This window comes from Bos javanicus, chromosome 26 (genome assembly GCF_032452875.1).
Source record: "Bos javanicus breed banteng chromosome 26, ARS-OSU_banteng_1.0, whole genome shotgun sequence".
Taxonomy (NCBI): domain Eukaryota; kingdom Metazoa; phylum Chordata; class Mammalia; order Artiodactyla; family Bovidae; genus Bos; species Bos javanicus.
Genome location: NC_083893.1, coordinates 41,992,648 through 42,009,410, shown reverse-complemented (window position 1 = coordinate 42,009,410; position 16,763 = coordinate 41,992,648). Strand labels below are relative to the sequence as shown.

The 16,763-nt window shown below is 48.2% G+C and overlaps 1 protein-coding gene across 1 annotated transcript in view; it reads right to left on the bottom strand.

Annotated features, from left to right (window-relative positions):
* Window positions 1-16,763, bottom strand: part of LOC133239614 (deleted in malignant brain tumors 1 protein-like) — an 82,594-nt gene that overhangs the window by 39,691 nt on the left and 26,140 nt on the right. Inside the window, exons 15-22 of the mRNA XM_061403970.1 lie at window positions 14,445-14,477; window positions 12,260-12,413; window positions 10,129-10,346; window positions 7,550-7,831; window positions 5,477-5,506; window positions 4,592-4,745; window positions 1,287-1,508; window positions 1,041-1,089 (exon numbers count right to left, since the gene is read on the bottom strand). Of these exons, the coding sequence (XP_061259954.1) occupies window positions 1,041-1,089; window positions 1,287-1,508; window positions 4,592-4,745; window positions 5,477-5,506; window positions 7,550-7,831; window positions 10,129-10,346; window positions 12,260-12,413; window positions 14,445-14,477 (1,142 nt within the window). The remainder of the gene's footprint in view (window positions 1-1,040; window positions 1,090-1,286; window positions 1,509-4,591; window positions 4,746-5,476; window positions 5,507-7,549; window positions 7,832-10,128; window positions 10,347-12,259; window positions 12,414-14,444; window positions 14,478-16,763) is intronic.

The window sequence follows — 16,763 nt, the reverse complement described above, 5'->3', positions numbered from 1 at the left end:
GACTCTAGATAGGGAGACCCTATGTCCTGATGTGCCAGGAATTGTTCAGTCACTAAGTTGCCGCCAACTCTTTGTGACCTCATGGACTGCAGCACACCAGGTTCCTCCACTATCTTCCGACGGTTACTCAGATTCATGTCCATTGAATTGGTGATGCTAATTATCTCATCCTCTGCCACCCCCTCTTTTGCCTTCAATCTTTTCCAGCACCAGAGTCTTTTCCAATCAGTCAGCTCTTCACATCAGGTGGCCAAAGTATTGGAGCTTCCACTTCCGTATCAGTCCTTCCAGTGAATATTCAGGACTGATCTCCTTTAAGATGGACTGGTTGGATCTCCTTGCTGTCCAAGGGACTTTCAAGCATCTTCTCCAGCACCACAATTCAAAAGCATCAATTCTTCTGCACTCAGCCTTCTTTATGGTCCAACTCTCACATCCATACATGAATACTGGAAAAACCATTGTCTCTATGGATGGACCTTTGCTGGCAAAGTGATGTCTCTGCTTTTTAATAGGCTGTCTAGGTTTGTCATAGCTTCCTGGTTTATGACTGGGGAAGGTCAATTAATGCCTGTTGAATCTGCCTGCAATGTGGGAGACCTGGGTTGGATCCCTGAGTGGAGACGATTCCCTGGAGAAGGAAATGGCAACCCACCCAGGTATTCTTGCCTGGAGAATCCCATGGGCAGAGGAGCCGGGGGGGCTACAGTCCATGGGGTCACAAAGAGTCGAACATGACTGAGAGACTAACACTACTACTGGCAATTATTTCAGAGTCCTTTTTATACTCTCCGAAGTCCCCTGACTGAGGGATAAGTTGCACAGTCACCCTCAGCATTATCTGCTGAGAGCTCTGTAATCATCTTCCTATCTTGTATAGGAAGTATTCTGGATGGTTTCTGTATTGAACTCAGCTGGAAGCAGGTGGGTTGGCAGTTGTAGTTTGAGACGGCTTTGTTCTAGAAAGATCTGCCTTACTGCATTTCTGCTTCCTTTGGAGAAGAGGAGGCTGTTGTCATGGGCCCTCCCTCAACACGCACGGCCATGGCAAGACGTGAGACTCGGCTCTCTATCTCTTTAGGGGGACATCTTGGTGGAGGAAGACGACATTGAGGGACAGAGCAGGGGGAGGGGTGATCTGGGGGCTGTCAGTGTCAGAGTGATGTCACTCAGATGTCAGTAATGCGGGTGGAACCCACAGGTCAGATTTACAAAAGCATCTCCTCTCTTAAAGGGAAAGGGTGCACATTAGACAGGACATCCCCCTGAAGTCCAAGTTAGGATACCCACCGCTCTCCCTTTCGTCCTGCTGGATGGCGCTGTACATGGCGTAGAACCCCGTGTTTGTGATCCTGGAGTCGCTCCTGAACACCGTGGTCAGGATGTTTGAAGAAGAGTGGAATGTGAGCTTGGTTCCAGCACAAAATCTGCCCAAGGAGAGCGAGGCAACCTGCTGTCCATCGAACACTTCGATGAAGTCGTAAGGGCACCCGTAGACGTCCTCTAAGCTGAGGAGGTGAAGGCAGAGTTAAGCTCCCCAAGGAAATCTGCCAGAATGTTATACATAAAGTCAAATTTTTGAATCACATGCAGCCAGAAACTGCAGTCACCCCTGTATCTCCTTCCAACCACACATCTCCCTCATGGACTTGACCCCTCTGATGCTGCCTGAGTCTGCCCTTTTGTCCCACTCCTTGTTGGGACTGGTCCAGGTCAGCCAGTCTGTTGTCTTTCCTGGTCTATTTCAGCTCCCCCACCAAGCGGGAATATGAGGAACGAATGAACTCAGGCTATTTAATATGCAAAAGAAAAGTCTTAGTAGGAACAGGATAGACATTTTCGGAGGGAAGAGGAAGATGATCTACTGTGCGTAGCACCAGGCGGAAGAATAAAGGTCACAAAAGGTAATGACGATGAACAGACTGGGGTTCAGCCAGAGGAAGAGGCTGTGTCCCAAACAGAGCTGGCTGAGAGTGGAGGGGTGGGGTCCTTGTGTGGGTCACCCCAGCTGGGGTTCCCTCCATGATGGCCTCAGGGATGCTCATGGGGTCTTCTCCAACTGCACGGGAAGTTGAGCTCAGTGATTAAAACTCCTTAAGTGATATTGGAACCTATTATACAGAGTGAAGTAAGTCAGAAAGAAAAACACCCTTATGACCAATCTAGATAGCATATTCAAAAGCAGAGACATTACTTTGCCAACAAAGGTCCATCTAGTCAAGGCTATGGTTTTTCCTGTGGTCATGTATGGATGTGAGAGTTGGATTGTGAAGAAGGCTGAGCACCGAAGAATTGATGCTTTTGAACTGTGGTGTTGGAGAAGACTCTTGAGAGTCCCTTGGACTGCAAGGAGATCCAACCAGTCCATTCTGAAGGAGATCAGCCCTGGGATTTCTTTGGAAGGAATGATGCTAAAGCTGAAATTCTAGTACTTTGGCTACCTCATGCCAAGAGTTGACTTATTGGAAAAGACTCTCATACTGGGAGGGATTGGGGGCAGGAGGAGAAGGGGAAGACAGAGGATGAGATGGCTGGATGGCATCACTGACTTGATGGACATGAGTGTCAGTGAACTCCGGGAGTTGGTGATGGACAGGGAGGCCTGGCGTGCTGTGATTCATGGGGTCACAAAGAGTCAGACACGACTGAGCGACTGATCTGATCTGATCTGATGGAATTTAGAAATACGGTAACAACAGCTGGACTATAAAGAAAGCTGAGTGCAGAAGAATTGATGCTTTTGCACTGTGGTGTTGGAGAAGACTCTTGAGAGTCCCTTGGACAGCAAGGAGATCCAACCAGTCCATCCTAAAGGAAATCAGTCCTGAATGTTCATTGGAGGGACTGATGCTGAAGCTGAAACTCGAATACTTTGGCCACCTGATGTGAATAACTGACTCATTTTGAAAAGACACTGATGCTCGGAAAGATTGAAGGCAGGAGGAGAAGGGGCCGACAGAGGATGAGATGGTTGGATGGCATCACTGACTTAATGGACATGAGCTTGAGTAAACTTCAGGAGTTGGTGATGGACAGGGAGGTCTGGCGTGTTGCAGTCCATGGGGTTGCAAAGTCCGTGGGGACATGACTGAGCGACTGAACTGAACCAAACTGAATAAATTTTTTAAATTTTGTAGGCTGTTTTCTATTGACACTACTCAAGGCTGTTGGGAAAGATGGAAGGCAGGAGGAGAAGGGGATGACAGAGGATGAGATGGTTGGATGGCATCACCGACTCAATGGACAGGAGTTTGTGTAAACTCTGGGAGTTGGTGATGGACAGGGAAGCCTGGAGTGAAGCAGTCCATGGGGTTGCAAAGAGTCAGACACGACTGAGCGACTGAACTAAATTGAACTGAACAACGACACTATATGCGAGACAGCAAAAGAGACACAGATATAAAGAACAGACTTTTGGACACTGTGGGAGAAGGTGAGGTTAGGGTGATTTGAGAGAATATCATTGAAACATGTATATTATCATACGTGAAATAGATCACCAGTCCAAGTTTGATGCATGAAACAGGGCACTCAAAGCCGGTGCACTGGGATGATCCAGAGGGATGGGATGTGGAGGGAGGTGGGAGGGGGATTGGGATGGGGGACACATGTACACCCATGGCTGATTCATGTCAATGTATGGCAAAAACTTCCACAATATTGTAAAGTAATTAGCCTCCAATTAAAATAAATAAATTAATAAAAAAACACAATCTGAAAAAAGAATTAAAAAAAAACTCCTTAAGCTCAGATGACCAGACCAGTTTTCACCTAACATGTGAAAGGATTTGTCAGGTGGTGCTGTAGGCAGAAGGTTTGTGTCCCCTCAAAATTCATTTTTTGAAACTTAACCCTCAATAGTAATAGTCTTAGGAGGTGGGGACTTTGGGCAGTGACTAGGTTGTTAGGGCAGAGCCCTCATGATGGGATTAGTGCCCTTATAAAGAGGCTGAGAAAGCTCCAGGTCCCCTCTCTCACTTGAAGTCGTAGTGAAAGACAGCCATCGATGAGCCTGGGAACAGGTCCTCAAGAGACACTGAACCTGCTGGTATACTTATCTAGGACTTGCCAGCCTGCACAACTGTGAGAAACAAACTTCTGTCGTTTATTAAGACACCCAATCTATTATATTTTTGTTCGTCATGTCACGTCATCTAGTTACTCAATGGTGTCCAACTTATGCAACTTCACGGTCCTCCAGGCTCCTCTGTCCCTGGAATTCTCCAGGCAAGAATACTGGAGTGGGTTGCCAGTCTCTTCTCCAGGGGATCTTCCTGACCTAGGAATCGAGGCCAGGTCTCCCACACTGCAGGCAGATTCTTTACCATCTGAGCCACCAGGGAAGCCCAAAAGATAGTTATGTCCCACAGAGATTTGAACTCTGATCACTGGATTCAAAGTCCAGAGTGCTAACCATTACACGATGGGGCCACTACAGAAAATAAACTTCTTTTGTTTATTAAGACACCCAGTCTATTAAATTTTTGTTATAGCAGCTAATGACTCAGGCACTTGGAAAGGCAACCTCTTGGGGAAAGCACGGATTCAAATCCAAACCGGCTCTTGAAGCAGAGAAAGACAGAACTCTTACTTCAGGCTGGGGATCGTCAGGTCTACGCGGAACTTCTCGGCCAGGTGGATCACCCAGACACACTCCACATCAGTGGGGTAATTGGTTGGGTACCGGGGACTGGAGAAGGATCCTGACAGACTTGAAATGACACCCCCACAGGAGCTACTTCCTCCTGTGAAAACGGGATGAAGAGACCCATGACTGGAGTCTTCAGACAGGTACCTTACCTTTTCCCAGGTATAGAATCCAGAATCCCACCAAGCTTAAGAGTGAATCACAAAATGGGAAGGGATCATGCTGGCGTAGACATAGCCGTGGCTTGGCTGGAGTGTGGTCGTACCCCCAAGGGGTGGGGGTGAGGGTGGAGGAAAGATGTGTGATGGGTAGGCAGGACCCTAAGATTGTAGGTGAGGCTGGAAATGGATTGGATACATACATGGCAGCTGTGGGGTGTCAAACACTTCATTAATCCTGTCCTAGCTTCCTGTCATGCAAATCAGCTCAGCTGAGATGCAGACAATCCACCCATTTGGGAGGGCTCCATCCCCCACTTCCTCTCCCTCATGCAACCAGGACAGTGGATGTCTATTCTACTTTTATGAATTATCACCACAATTCTAATTCATAAAAGTAGAAGAAATGGTTGTTTTTTTATATTTTATTTTATTTTTTACTATACAATATTGTATTGGTTTTGCCATACATCAACATGCAAAGAAATGGTTGTATGGCATCACTGACTCAATGGACATGAGTTTGAGTAAACTCCGGGAGACAGTGAAGGACAGGGAAGCCTGGCATGCTGCAGTCCATTGGATCGAAGAGTTGGACATGACTTAGTGACTGAACAACAATCATCATTCTATCCTTATAGGGGTTATACTTCCAATGCAAGAGAGTTACCTGGTAGGACAGACACCTGGGGAACAGCAGCTGCAAAAATCAAAACCAAAGAAAATCAGGAAAGAGCTTCACCCAATGACGTGACCTTCTACTTAAGTGCAAATGAATGAAGCTGCTACTAGTCTTGAGTCTCAATACATGGTGTGGACACACTCATTTCTCTTTGCTCCCCGACTGAGATGTAGCTTCTCCCCTTCTTTCGGTGATTCACCACAAAATCACAGACAACGCGGTCGTGTGATTTGTTTTCTCTTCTGTGCTGGGTCCACCAACCTAAGGGCTGTCCTTAGAGTGACCAGTCATGAGGCATCACCCACAGTCACAGCACTGGGCTCGTGAACATGCCACTGTCCCTGCAGACATTTATCAGGTGCCAAAATGCCAAGGGACAAAACCTGGGAAGCTGAGAGCCGTGGTGGGGAAAGGCAGGTTGGACAAAGAGTCCAAGGAAGTAAGACAGGCCCCTTCCCATGGGCCCACCTCTGCAACCCACCCCAGAAGGGCAGCCTCCAAGGGATGGTGTCTTCCACCTGGGATGCCCGCGGGACCTGGACTGGAGGAAAAGAGGCCCCCACCAAGTGTCCTTCCATATACGCCATAGTGGCACCAGCCCAGGATTGGGGCAGCTGCCAGTCACCTTGCCTGGCCCCCAAACACTGTGAGGTGCGCCCCTGACCTTCCCCAACCCAGGCTCCCACGGAGGGCTGAGGGTGGCAGCAGTCACTGGGTAAGGCTGGGAGGAGGCTGGCTGGGGCCCAGGGTGCCAGTGATCAGGGAAGATGGCAGCTAAGAACTTGTTCTGCAGAGGCAGGCGAGTGCCGGAGGCTCTGATTCAGCTGGAGTCTCCAGTGTGGGGGGGTGCGGATCACATGGGTTTTGAGTAGTCTACCTGAAGAAGGTGTACCTTCCTCTATCCCTGCTGTGTTGGCTAAGCCAGGAGGCCCACAGAGGAGCCCTAACTGTTTATGCTTCTCACGCCCAATCTGCTTTTGACCCACTGGGAGAGTTCGACATTCGGTGCATCTTTGTTCACCTGCACACTTTCATTCTCTAACTCGTGTTCTTGAGAGGTAGACCTTCCCACCTCCTCTACTCCAGATCAACCCTCTGCTCCGCCACTGTGATGGAACATCCTCTTTCAGTCCCTCCTGCCCCTCCCTGATCTGCCGTCCAGAGAGGAGAGTGTCGGATGCTATTTCATTTGGGCAATGTGACTCTCAGCTTATGATACAAGCCGCTGGCTCTCAGCCTTGGCCACACACTGGAATTACACAGGAAGTTTTAAATATCACCGGTGACTGGGTGAGACCCAGAGGTTCTGACGTGACTGGTCTGGGGTGCAGCTTGAGTATCATAAAATTTTAAAGCTCCCTGGGTGTTTCCAGTGTCTAGGTCACTGTCCACCTGTGTCTGGATGCTGAAAGAGGTTGTGCATGTTAGTTGCTCAGTTATGTCTGATTCTTTGCAACCTCAAGGACTGTAGCCCCCCACCCCCGACTCCTCTCTCCATAGAATTCTCCAGGCAAGAATACTGGAGTGGGCTGCCATTCCTTTCTCCAGGGGATCTTCCAGATCTAGGGATCGAACCTAGATCTCCCTAAAAGAGGTTAGATTTCTTATTTACTTTCCAGAGATATTGTAAATGCAGGGTTAGACCTACCTGGGGGTGCAGGAGTCATGTCTGGAGCCCAGTCCCCTGCATCTGCATGCATTAAAAAAGATAGATTTAGGATATCTGAGTTAAATTATATCAGGACAAGTGCTGGTTTTCCAGTGTGGGCAGGTCCCAAGCAGGCAGGTTTCTTGTTACACAAGCAAGAAAGGGCATGTTTGGTAAACAGCTCCAGACTTGAGAGGAGCTGCAGAAAACACACCCTGACAATTATGCAGCCCTGGAGTCTGTGTTCCCAAGAGAGCCCAGTTCTCAGCATTCCCTGACACCTTCTGCCAGGTCACCAGCCCTGCTCTGTGCACACCTTCCTCTATCTGAGCTGCTGAAAGATCAGAGAAAACCTGCCCCTGGAAGAGAGAGACAGGTAGCTGAGCAGATGACGCCAGCATCCTCATGGTGACCGCAGTTGGGGTCTGACCAGCCGGAACTGGGGCACTGGCCAAGGTGGCTCTCGCTTCCCGAACTCTGCAGGTTGTCCAGGAGGATGTCTCCAGAGCCCGGGCTGAAGTGGGCCTTTCCTGGGGCAGTGATGGCCCGACCACACCCCACCTGCCAGCACATGACCCTCGCTTTGTTCAGGTCCCACAGGTCATCACACACAGTGCCCCAGGCTCCCTGGTGCAGGATTTCCACACGTCCCGAGCACTGTTCAGAACTGCCCACCATCTGCAGCTCTGGCTCATCTTCCAAACAAAACAAGATTTTACCTTTGAGTTTAGGTAGTTTTCAGTAGGAAGGATTTCTAGCTCCCATATTTGCAGCTAAGTCAAATAAATGCAAGAATGAAGCCTTATTAAGGCTGTCTTGAGTCTGTAATACATGAGAGAGGTGGGTTTAGATTCCAGCTCTCCTGCTCCCTAGTTGTGTAACCTTTGGCAAATCATCTCCCTGGGCCTCAGTTTCCTCATCTGTAAAATGGGGTGCCAAGTCAACAACAGCACGTGCACGAAGCACAGTGCTCGGCCCCGATACGCCTCGGGTCCTGCAGACCTTGCTGTGTGCTTCTCTGGGTCACAAAGCTGGGTTCCTGGGGCAATGGGCTCCTGGCTGCTTCTCTGGGCATGTCCTGGACAAGTGTTTGGATAAGTGTAGATTTAATCCCCTGAAGGCACCTGGCCACAAGGGAGTCTATGACTCCATAAAGCCCAAAGGGACCAGCTCTTTCTGGGTTGACAGGCTGTGTCCCGCTGGAATCACCTGCTGTCCCCTGGCGACACCTGGGGACATTCTTCCCTTACTGAGCTCACAGGCTCTGCCTTCTCTCAGTTTCTTTGACATGTCCAACTCTTTCCTCCCTGAGAGCCTATGCATCGCTCTTCTCTGCCTGGAATGCCCCTTTATGGTCACTCCTCACATATGGCCTGCTCAGCAAGGCCGTCCATCCCCTTTCAGTCCACAGTAGCAGCTCCTCCATCCCACGTGGCTCTGTGTTCCCAACCTTATCACCACCCCCACATCATCTTGGTTACCTGCTTGTTTGCTGTGTCTTGATCCTCCCCCACTCACCCATACCCAGCCTACCGTAAACTACAGGGGGGAGGGCACTGTACTGTCGGCTGCGTCCCCAGCACTTCTACTTGGGCCTGGCACACAGTAGGACCTTAGTGAATACTATTGGATGAATACATGATGATCCTGAGTCAACGAATGGTCTGGATTTCAACTCCTGGACTTTACTTAGCCTCCCCAGGGCAAGATCTCACACATGCCTTTGGAAGGTCAAATACATAAGGAATTCCCTCATTCAGAAACACCCTCCCTGCCCCCCACCCCCCACCCTTAAAATACAAACTGGAAGTTTCTACTTGAATTCCTAGCGACCTGAGTTACTGTGGCCCCACAACTGGCAGTAAGTATTTTTTTGGGTGCAAACTGGACCTGCCTCTGGAATGATGAGCTATAGGGTCTATCCATTAAGGAGTCCCCAAGTGTCTAGTCAAGGCTGTGGTTTTTCCAGTGGTCATGTATGGATGTGAGAGTTGGACTGTGAAGAAAGCTGAGCACTGAAGAATTGATGCTTTTGAACTGTGGTGTTGGAGAAGACTCTTGAGAGTCCCTTGGACTGCAAGGAGATCCAACCAGTCCATTCTACAGGAGATCAGTCCTGGGTGTTCACTGGAAGGACTGATGCTGAAGCTGAAACTCTAATACTTTGGCCATCTCATGAGAAGAGTTGACTCATTGGAAAAGACTCTGATGCTGGGAGGGATTGGGGGCAAGAGGAGAAGGGGACAACAGAGGATGAGATGGCTGGATGGCACCACCGACTCAATGGACATGAGTTTGAGTAAACTCCGGGAGTTGGTGATGGACAGGGAGGCCTGGCGTGCTGCGATTCATGGAGTCTCAAAGAGTTGGATATGACTGAGCGACTGAACTGAACTGAAGCCTCTAATGTGGTGAGTCTAGGGTTCAAAGGAGGCAAGATGTAAAGTGAGCCATCTGGTGGAGGGAGGAGGATTCTTGAAAGTCAGACTTTACCTTTCAGCACCCTGGACAGTAACAGGTCCAGGGCGGTGGGCTGTGACGGAGGCAGCCGTGGAGAGGAGCTGCCTGCCCATTCACATATAGGCTCAACATATGCTCAGTCGCTCAGTTGTGGCTGACTCTTTGCGACCCCATGGCCTTTAGCCTGCCAGGCTCCTCTGTCCATGGAATTTTTCAGGCAAGAATACTGGAGTGGGTTGCCATTTCCTCCTCCAGGGGATCTTTCTGACTCAGGGATGGAACCTGCATCTCCTGCATTGGCAGGTGGGTTCTTTACCACTAGCGCCACCTGGGAAGCCCATCACTGCTTTACTTCAATTGCCCACGAGACCCTCTTAGTGGAAAAAGCTAGCAGTGATACAGCAGGGCCTTTCTGCTAATTGTAGGGGAGCTTTTAAAACTGAAGCCCATGGTTCTGCTAATAGGAGAACCCCTTAAATTAGAAAACTATTCTTTTTTTTTCAAGGCCAAAAGCCTACTTGAAGCTTCCTACCTGACTCTCTTCTGCCCTGGGGTATCGCATTGAACAGAGCATAAAAGCCAGTGTTGGTGATCCTGGAGTCACTTCGGAATACCACAGTCAGGATGTCAGAGGAGGAGAAAAACATCACAGCCGCTGAGGCACAGAACTTCCCCATGGAGAGTGAGGCGATCCTGGGGCCATCGAAGATTTCAACTGAGTCATACGGGCATCCAAGGATATCTTCCAGTCTAGGGGAATCACAGCGGAGGCTTAACAGCTGGTTAGGGCTTCCTAGATTTTTTTTTTAATTGCTTACTTAGGTTTATTTTTGTTTATTTATCTTTTGGTTGGGCTATGTGACATGCTGGATCTTAGTTCCCCTGATCAGGGATCAAATCTGTGTCCCCTGCAATGGAAGCAGATTGTTAACCACTGGGCCACCAGGGAAGTCCCAGGGCTTCCTAGATCTTAAAACTTGAAAAATATGACACACACAGAATTAACTATTTGGATTATACTTTGAATTGCATATTAATACATAAAATGTCAGTTAACCTTCTCAGATGCCTTATTAGCAAAACTTCTTTTATCTCTTTCTGAAGAATGTGTGAGGTTTATGGCCGCAACTCAGTAATAGAAACTTAGAAATCATACTGATTTTAGCCAATTACAACTTACACGAAACCTCGGGAGATGCAAATGTACACCACACATAAAATCTTAACAATAAAGTCATCCCAACTGATCAACATGTAAGTGACATCACAGCCCAATTTTCTTAACTCTGTATTTCACAACATTCTTCATACCCAAATTCTTAGGGAGGAAAAACTTGATTCTGAAATAAAAACAATGTCAGCATGTGGAACAGTATTTGCACTTTGTAATTATTCACAGGGATGTGTATGAGGGCTGATTGGCTGTTGTTGCTGTTGTTGGCCCCGCCACATGGCATGTGGGATCTTATAGTTCCCCAGCCAGGGGTCGAACCTGGGCCCCCTGCATTGGGAGCACAGAGGCTTAACCATTGGACCACCAGGGAAGTCCTGAGGGCTGATTCTGAAGAAATGGATAACTGATAACATGATAGGTTTTAGAGGTGTGGGTTCAAGGTTCTCACCTCATTGTGGGCTGTGTCTTTAGGGTTTCAGTTGACAAAGATAACACATTTCTAGAATATTCTTTGTGATAGGCCATGTCTGAGTCCATGGGCTGGGCAACAGTGGAGTGCATGTGAAAGGGGGGCTTTCATAGCATTTCATAGTATTGCTGTGTTTGTTGCATGGTGCGTGTCATAGTCAACAAGGAGAAGGGCTTTGCACAGACTCTCCTTACAGCTCTGTACAGTGGTGAAGAGCGGGGCCTTTGACATCCAATGGACCTAGAAGCTTGGCCTTTGGTGAGTAACCTCTCTGAGTCTCAGCTTAGTCTTTAACTGGGATGATAAGGACATCTTTATTAGGGCTATAGTGATGCTGTAATGTGATAAAGCATACAGAATACACAGTACAGAGCCTGAGCACACTAAAAATGTCAGTTTTTATTTTATGAACTGATAATAAAAGAATGGCAGTGACTTGGAAGAGTTTTTTTATGTCAGAGATGAAGCAATGACTACCATCTCACTTCATTTTAAGCCAACATATACAGGATGCAGGGCTCATGGCTGGAGTAGTCGCCTAAAGCGTGTGTAGGTAAAGCCTTTTACTGTTTGCTTAAAACTCAGATTAAAGAAAAAGTCTAAGAGGATAAATACTGGTTCCCAGTGTACAATGAGGGCAAAGCTGAAAAGGACAATTTTTTAAAATAAATTTAAAAAACTCCTCATAGTAACGTTAAGTCAAATACGTGAATTAAACCACTTATTGAATTTTTCAAGGCAATATTCTTATTTAGGTAGACTCTTAAAGGGGGCTTCCCAGGTGGTGCTAGTGATAAAGAACCTGCCTGCCAATTCTGGAGACCTAAGAGACATGGGTTTGATCCCTGGGTTCAGAAGACCCCCTGGAGGAGGGCTTGGCAACCCATTCCAATATCCTTGCCTGGAGAATCCCATGGACAGAGAAGCCTGGTGGGCTATAGTCCATGGGGTCACAAAGAGTCGGACATGACTGAGGTGACTTAGCATGCATGCACTTCTTGTAAAGAGTTGTTTTCTTACTTCAGAGTTGGAATCATGAGTTCTATGCGGAACTTCTTATCCACGTGGATCTCCCACACGCACTGGATGTCTGTTGGGTAGTTTTCTGGATACAGTGGACTGGAAAATGAGCCAGAGAGACTAGAAATGACCCCTCCACAAGAGTTCCTTTCTCCTGAAACAGCAAGAAAAAGGATGTCAGGATATGTCCCCATGGCGTCACTTACGTCATCCCACTAAGGACCTGGTGGAGTCAGGCTGTAGTCTGAATAGATCTGTAGCCTAAGCATCTTCTGGGAAGGAGAACCTATTCAGTATAATTGTGATGGGTGAGAATGCATTTGAGAAGGAAATGGCAACCCACTCAAGTATTCTTGCCTGGAGAATCCCAGAGGAGCCTGGTGGGCTTGCTGTCTATGGGGTCGCACAGGGTTGGACACGACTGAAGCGACTTAGAAGCAGCAGCAGCAACAGAACGCACTGACGCGAGAGCTCCCTGCCCTCCTCCCTCTGTCACCCAACGGGGAAAATATTATCTCTGTCCTGTTGACTCTTTCTAAAGTGGAAGGTCTCACTTGCTGGGAGACAGGTGGAGCTGATCGGCTTGAGGGTTTGGGGAAGAGAGGCAGAGACAGAGACGGAGCTGTACGTGGTGGGGAAGGGGTGACTTTGAGGATCTGAGGGTCTGAGGAACTGAAGACAAAGGCAACGGGGGTGGTGTGGACTGTTCTGGGAGGGTGTGACTGGGCCCTCCCTTTAACTCCTTTTTCACCACTTTTTCTGGGTAGGTTGTCTTTCCTTCATCTCAATATCTACTCAGACTGGAGCTTATAGGTTTTGGACTTTAAAGAATTAAACAAGTGAAATCTAACTCTTCCATTCTGGTTGTCATATCAATATAACTATATTATGTAATATAATGAATTTATACACACACACAAACATATAAATTTGAAACAGCACACCACATAAACAAGCAGAAAGCTTAGAATCATCAAATTATTTTAGAGGAAATCTGAAAGCATAACATTTTATTGACCTTGACCCCAAACTATGAAGATGCTGAACTTTCTTCTTTCTCCCCTGAGCACCTTGCAATCCTCCTGGAATCTCACAGGTTCCTGGTCTTTCCCACGATGGAGGGTGGGAAGTGGTGAGGGACACAGGCAGCCCAGGGAGCTAGTGTGGACTGCTGTTTGTAGGTTACAAACGTCAGACTGACACTGAAACCCCCTGGGACTGGGTTTCCCGAAGCCTCTACACATCACTTTGCCAACAAAGGTCCGTCTAGTCAGGGCTATGGTTTTTCCCGTGGTCATGTACGGATGTGAGAGTTGGAATATAAAGAAAGCTGAGCACTGAAGAATTGATGCTTTTGCACTGTGGTGGTGGTGAAGACTCTTGAGAGTCCCTTGGACTGCAAGGAGATCCAAGCAGTCCATCCTAAGGGAGATCAGTCCTGGGTGTTCATTGGAAGGACTGATGTTGAAGCTGAAACTCCAGTACTTTGACCACCTGATGGGAAGAGCTGACTCATCTGAAAAAACCCTGAATGCTGGGAAAGATTGAAGGCAGGAGGAAAAGGGGACGACAGAGGATGAGATGGTTGGATGGCATCACCGACTCAATGGACATGAGTTTGGGTAAACTCCAGGAGTTGATGATGGACAGGGAAGTCTGGCGTGCTGCAGTCCATGGGGTCGCAAAGAGTTGAACACGACTGAGTGATTGAACTGAACTGAACTACACATGGCAGGCAGTGATGGGCTGGTACCTGTTGCGGGCACCTATTACAGGACTGTGCCCATAGGAGGCGGGCTGAGAATGGGCAGATGGACTGAGCCACATTTTCTTTGAGTCCCTTGTCACCCTCCTGCCTACTCTGATCTGGGCAGATCCACACACCCCTTCCCAGCTGCTGCTTTAGTTAAAAAGTCAGCATTTCCAGGCATTGGCCATACTAATGCCACGACCCTCAGCGAGGTGGGGGCGGGGCATATGAGGACAGAGGGCATCCTCAGGCTGAGTCCTGGCCGCCCCACCTTCTCGTGGGAGGGGCTGCGGCGGGTGTAGCTTGGGCAGCAGAGGCAGCCCCTCACCCACACTAAGCCAGCCTTTGTGCCCCGTCCAGGGCACACCCCCTAGCATTTCCTCTGATGGTTCTTTTGGAATGGAGTTACCATGTCAGTTTAAAACAAGCGACTACCTGTTACATGATCCTGAGACGCTGTGGAAAGACCTAGAAGGGAAAAAAATAAAAAGGAAGATAATGCTGACATCAGGAGAATTAGTCTCATCTACAAGTTAGCAAAATGTAAAGGGTTTCCTTAGAAATGTCCATGTGCTTAGGGCAAATGGAGAAAAGTGTGAAGGTGCTGACTGAATGTTATCTACGGTCCTGGGGCAGGCTAAAGAAGGCTACAGGTTCTCCAACATGCCTCTGGTCACAGGGTGGGGCCTGGTCCCCTCCCTGGAGCCTGGGTGGTCTCTGTGGAAGCTCTGGCCAGCAGAATATGGCAGGAGCTGTGCTGTGCCATAAGAGACTGGCAGCTTCCACTTCCTGTCTCTGGGAACACAGGCTTGCTCATGGCACCCTGAGCCAGCCTGAGCCACTCTGTAAGAAGTCTGATTCCCCTGCTGGAGAGGCCCTGAGACCACCTGGAGAGGAAGCAGGCCCTTGGCTGAGCCCCCACCAGGACCCCAGGCATGAGAGTGCATCTGTCCTGGACTCTCCAGACCAGCCCCTGGGAGGACCTGCTGTACTCTGCGTGGAGCAGAAGGCTCTCCCAGCCAAGCCCTGCCCCAATTCCTGACCCACCAAACCATGGCCTATAACTCAGTGGTTGCTGCTTTAAACCACTACATTTTAGAGCAGCAAGAGAGGGCCAGATGGCTCCTTTCATGCAATACGGTGGCAGTGGTGTAGACGCTAAGTCGTGTCTGACTCTTGCAACCCCATGGACTGTAGCCCACCAGCCTCCTCTCTCCATGGGATTTTCCAGGCAAGAATACTGGAGTGGGTTGCCATTTCCTACTCCAGGGGATCTTCCCAACCTAGGGATCGAACCCAAGTCTCCTGTATTGCAAGCGGATTCTTTACCGCTGAGCCAACATTCATGAAATATGGTCTTCCCCATTTCACCATCATCCATGTAGTTTTCAGTTTAGCTGAATTACATAAATGGGCAAACTATAGATGAGGCTTAATTTGAATATCCACTGCCCTTGACCCCCGTGCTGGCCCTTTAACTTTAGATGGCCTTTCTCCTCTCACTCACGACCCCAACACAAAAAGCTGGTCTCCCTCCAGGAATACTCAGAACACATTCAGGTCTTCTTCAGACAGATGACTGAGTCAGATGCTCCTGCTAATGACGTGTGCCCTGCGGTGTTTTCTGAGGCTGTGTGCGGACAGGATTCAAAGGGTGAGAGATGGGGCTTAAAATTCCAATTTTACTACTTTCTAACTGAGTTATCCTGGGAGGGCTTCTTGATCTCCCTAATCCTCAATTGTAGGGATTAAATAAACGAGTTTATTCAGAAACCCTAGCATCAGGCCTGCTGCTATGTAGATGCTTAGGAATGTTTGTTGCAATGAAACAAAACACCTTTTCACTGTCTTCAGCATCATTTCAGAATCATCACATCATGTGGTGTTTGACTTTTCCAATCTTCAGTTTTTGTTATATAAGAATATCATTCAATCATTAGCTTAAAAAACTTTGAAAACAAGCAAAAGATTCCCAAGAGTATGTACTTTGGGGTCAGACCGATTAGTATCAAAGCTTAGTCTCCACATTAACTTGTTGAGTGATCCTACGAAAGTCACTTAACCTCTCTGCATCTCAAATTACTCTTTCTGTCATAAGAATATTTAAAATGCCTTTTTGCAGGTTTCCCCGGTGGCTCAGATGGTTAAGAATCTGCCTGCAATACAGGAGAATTGGGTTCAGTCCCTGGGTCAGGAAGATCCTCTGCAGAAGGGAATGCCTACCCATTCCAGTATTCTTGCCTGGAGAATTCCATGGACAGAGGAGCCTGGTGGGCTACAGTCCATGGGGCTGCAAAGAGTCAGACATGACTGAGAGATTAACAGTTTCACTTCCTGAAGATTAAAGTAGTAGCCTGAGCTAAACGTCTCCCACTTTTTTTTTTTTTTTCCACAGCCCGCCAGCCTCGCCGCCATCGCGCCGCCGCCGCCGCCGCGCGGTCACGTGGGAGCCGGAATCCCGTCTCCCACTTTTTGTGTTAGTTTTTGCCTGGTCTTTGTGTAAGTTTTTGCCTGGTCTTTGTGTAGTTGGGGCCAATGAACAGATGTGGTATATTAGATTGGTGGTCAAGAGCCTTGACACCGGTGGTTCAAGTCCAATGGCTACACCTTGGTACATTACTAATTTTCTGTATCTCAGTTTACCTATCTGGAAAATGGGAATAATCAAATAACTTACTTTAAGAGGTTATTGTGCAGATTAAATAAGTTACATAGGTATAAGGCCCCAAAACAGTGCCTGAAAGCATTTATAAG